This window comes from Eublepharis macularius, chromosome 7, assembly GCF_028583425.1.
Source record: "Eublepharis macularius isolate TG4126 chromosome 7, MPM_Emac_v1.0, whole genome shotgun sequence".
Lineage (NCBI taxonomy): Eukaryota > Metazoa > Chordata > Lepidosauria > Squamata > Eublepharidae > Eublepharis > Eublepharis macularius.
The window spans coordinates 135,007,478-135,009,699 of record NC_072796.1 but is presented as its reverse complement, the minus strand read 5'-3'; the positions used below and the strand labels follow the sequence as shown (position 1 = coordinate 135,009,699).

The following is a 2,222-nucleotide window of genomic DNA, read 5'->3' as shown; positions in this document are numbered from 1 at the left end:
AGTGCAATGAGATTGGAGGGTGGATCCATTTCAGATTTCAGGATGGGACGGTTTATGAACACGCCCTCATATATGCAGATTTCTCTGTTTATATATATGCAAAATGTGTGTGGGTTTTAAACAGAAAATAAGCATATTGTGGAGAAAATGTGTATCCCTAGCCAATGTTAGCCTCTCGTGGCCCTTTCTTACATGTCCAGGGTAATGCTGATTTCCACTTTGTGGTCAGGAAGGGGTTTTCCTCCAGGCCTGATTGCCAGAGATCCTGGAAGGTTTTTTTTTTACCTTCCTCTGGGCATAGAGCAGGGGTCACTGGGGGAAAGATAACTGTGAATTCCTTGCATTGTGCTAGGGGTTGGACTAGATGATCCTTAGAGTCCCTTCCACCTCTACGTTTCTATGTCCTTGCAGAATTTAAATAATTTTTTTTCTTATTATTCCTGAAAGCTCTGATTCAGGGAACTAAATTATTCTATGTATCGGTATACTCAAAGCAAAAGCCCAGAAGCTTTAATAATTCATCAGAACTGGGTTTCAGCTCGGGTTCCTTGTTGCCCTCCGCAGATTTCCTCATCTGTAAAAACCCTTTGGAGGGCAACTTTCATGGATAGCCTAGATCGCCCCTTCTTCTTTCTTCCCACTAAGAAATATACCACTGGATTGACATTGCAGTTTAGAACTGCACACCCCAAAGCAGCCATTGTAGGAATTTCAATCGGAGGCAGCTTGGATAGAAGCTTGGACAAGTCCATCAGGCTTACTTCAGAGTAGCCATCTGCACTCCTAAGCAGTGACATTAAATCAATGCCATCCGAAAAGTAATAGTAAATGAGGAAATAAAAGTAATTCATAGGGAAACCAAAGATAAGAAAGAAGAAGAGTGCAAGGACAATGACCGTTAAAAGCTTTCCCCGCTGATGCTGCTGGGATTTAGTGTAGATTTTTACAAACAAGATGACAGTGGAAACAGCCATGAGTGGGGTACAAATTGCAACGTTCACAATAAATTGGAGCAATATGAATTGATTGGCAAATGTGAGAAGGATGTCCAGTCCACTAATTAGGCAGGAGAAGACCCATATACAGACACAGACAATGCTCGACAAGCGTGGGGGCCGGTGGCATCGATGCCAGATCGGGAAGAGGACAGCCACACACCTGTCAATACTGACCACTGTCAAGATAAGCTGATCAGTGATATACATTAATGACTGAACATAACTACATATGCAAATTCCCCAAATAGGAAGATTTCCACTGAAAAGGAATGGAAGTATGTAGAGCGAAATGACGGTGATGAGGACTCCAATATCAGCAATGGCCAAGTTCAGGATATAGGTTGTGAAGGGATTCCTCTTCATGCAGACACCAAGAATCCAGATGGTAATTCCATTCCCCACAATTCCGATAATGCAAGCAAGAAAGATGAGGATAGAAGTAATGACACTAATTAGTGCAAAATGATGATTGAGAATCAGTTCTAGGCTGTCTTTTGAAATATTAAATATGTATTCATGAAGATCTGATTCAGTATCCTCAAAGAAATGAAACGACAAATTTGAATTGGTCATAGTGTTCAATCTTTGCCTTTGAATTTCTTGCCTCCTCTTCTTGTATATCTACTCCTGCTGGAATGAAACAGACAGGTGTCAATTTAAGAGGGGTAGCCGTGTTAGTCTTTCTGCAGCAGTGGAAAAGAGCAAGAGTCCAGTAGCACATAGAAGACTAACAACATCTGTGGCAGGGTATAAGCTTTCATGAATCACAACTCACTTCTTCAGGTACAGCTAGAATGTGAGTCCATCTGATCTTATATCTTGGAAAGTGGTGTGATTTCAGATGCTGAATGACAATAGCTGGTGAATGAAAAAAAGAGAGGTGGCACCATCAATTAGAAAGAGAGACTGCTGAATTGCAACTGATAACGATGCTCAAGACAATGCATCCACCTGGATTGAATCAAGACCTAGGCTTCCTGACTCATTACCGATGCTGATTACTCCACACCCACTACACCTCTGCATACCCCACCCTATCCACTCACGCCTGCTATTGTCATTCACTGGCTATTGTCATTCAACAGCTGAAATCACTCCACCCTCCAAGATATAAGGACAGATGGACTCACATTTGAGCTGTATCTGAAGAAGTGAGTTGTGACTCACAAAAGCTCATACCGTACCACAAATGTTGTTAGTCTTATAGATGTCAATTGAGTTCCT

General features: G+C 41.8%; 1 protein-coding gene across 1 annotated transcript; it reads right to left on the bottom strand.

The window, feature by feature from the left end:
• Positions 1-471: 471 nt before the first annotated feature.
• On the bottom strand, positions 472-1,571 carry LOC129334000 (mas-related G-protein coupled receptor member H-like). The gene is made up of 2 exons (XM_054985923.1): positions 787-1,571; positions 472-702 (listed from the first exon to the last, which is right to left on the bottom strand). The coding sequence occupies exons 1-2, from the start codon at positions 1,569-1,571 to the stop codon at positions 522-524; spliced, it is 966 nt and encodes a 321-aa protein (XP_054841898.1). The 3' UTR covers positions 472-521.
• Between the last annotated feature and the right edge of the window lie 651 nt (positions 1,572-2,222).